The sequence below is a fragment of the Buceros rhinoceros genome, unplaced genomic scaffold, assembly GCF_000710305.1.
Source record: "Buceros rhinoceros silvestris isolate BGI_N320 unplaced genomic scaffold, ASM71030v1 scaffold29460, whole genome shotgun sequence".
Classification (NCBI taxonomy): Eukaryota; Metazoa; Chordata; class Aves; order Bucerotiformes; family Bucerotidae; genus Buceros; species Buceros rhinoceros.
In genome coordinates this window covers 2,654-3,291 of record NW_010391760.1, presented here as the reverse complement: position 1 = coordinate 3,291, position 638 = coordinate 2,654, and the positions used below count along the sequence as shown (strand labels likewise).

Here is a 638-nt window from a genome sequence, read left to right as displayed (position 1 = left end):
CTGGACTTCATCCTGCTTGCAGAAACGCCCTGCCAGATACCTGCCTGTTCACTCACCCTCGCTGCTTTCTCCATCCCCAGGTCTACACACGCTACGGTAAGTGCTACACCTTCAACGGGGACCGGAGGAACCCACGGGTCACCCGGCAGGGCGGCATGGGCAACGGGCTAGAGATCATGCTGGACATCCAGCAGGAAGAGTACCTGCCCATCTGGAGAGAGACCAGTGAGTGGGGCTGCGGCGCGGGCAGGGCACAGCTGAGGGGTGCTGGGAGGGAGGGCAGCTGGGCAAGCAGGGGAGCCCAGGGGGAGCTATGGGGCTAGCAGGACTCTGGAGGGGTGCTGGGCCCCAGGATTCACGTTCTGGGGGTGCGGTGCAGGCATGCAGCCCATCTGTCCTTCTCCCACAGATGAGACATCATTTGAAGCTGGCATCCGGGTCCAGATCCACAGCCAGGACGAGCCACCCTACATCCATCAGCTGGGCTTCGGTGTCTCGCCCGGTTTCCAGACCTTCGTGTCCTGTCAGGAGCAGCGGGTAAGACAGGATGCCCCACAGTCCCCAGGAGGTGCCTGTGGGCAGCCAGCCCGGCACAGCCCTGCAGCGATGCTCCTTTCTCCCTGGCAGCTCACCTACCT

General features: G+C 63.3%; 1 protein-coding gene across 1 annotated transcript in view; it reads left to right on the top strand.

Moving 5' to 3' along the window:
* Window positions 1-638, top strand: part of ASIC4 (acid-sensing (proton-gated) ion channel family member 4) — a gene marked incomplete at both ends in the record, with an annotated part of 3,745 nt that overhangs the window by 541 nt on the left and 2,566 nt on the right. The window contains 2 exon segments of the mRNA XM_010142946.1: window positions 81-225; window positions 410-600. Of these exon segments, the coding sequence (XP_010141248.1) occupies window positions 81-225; window positions 410-600 (336 nt within the window).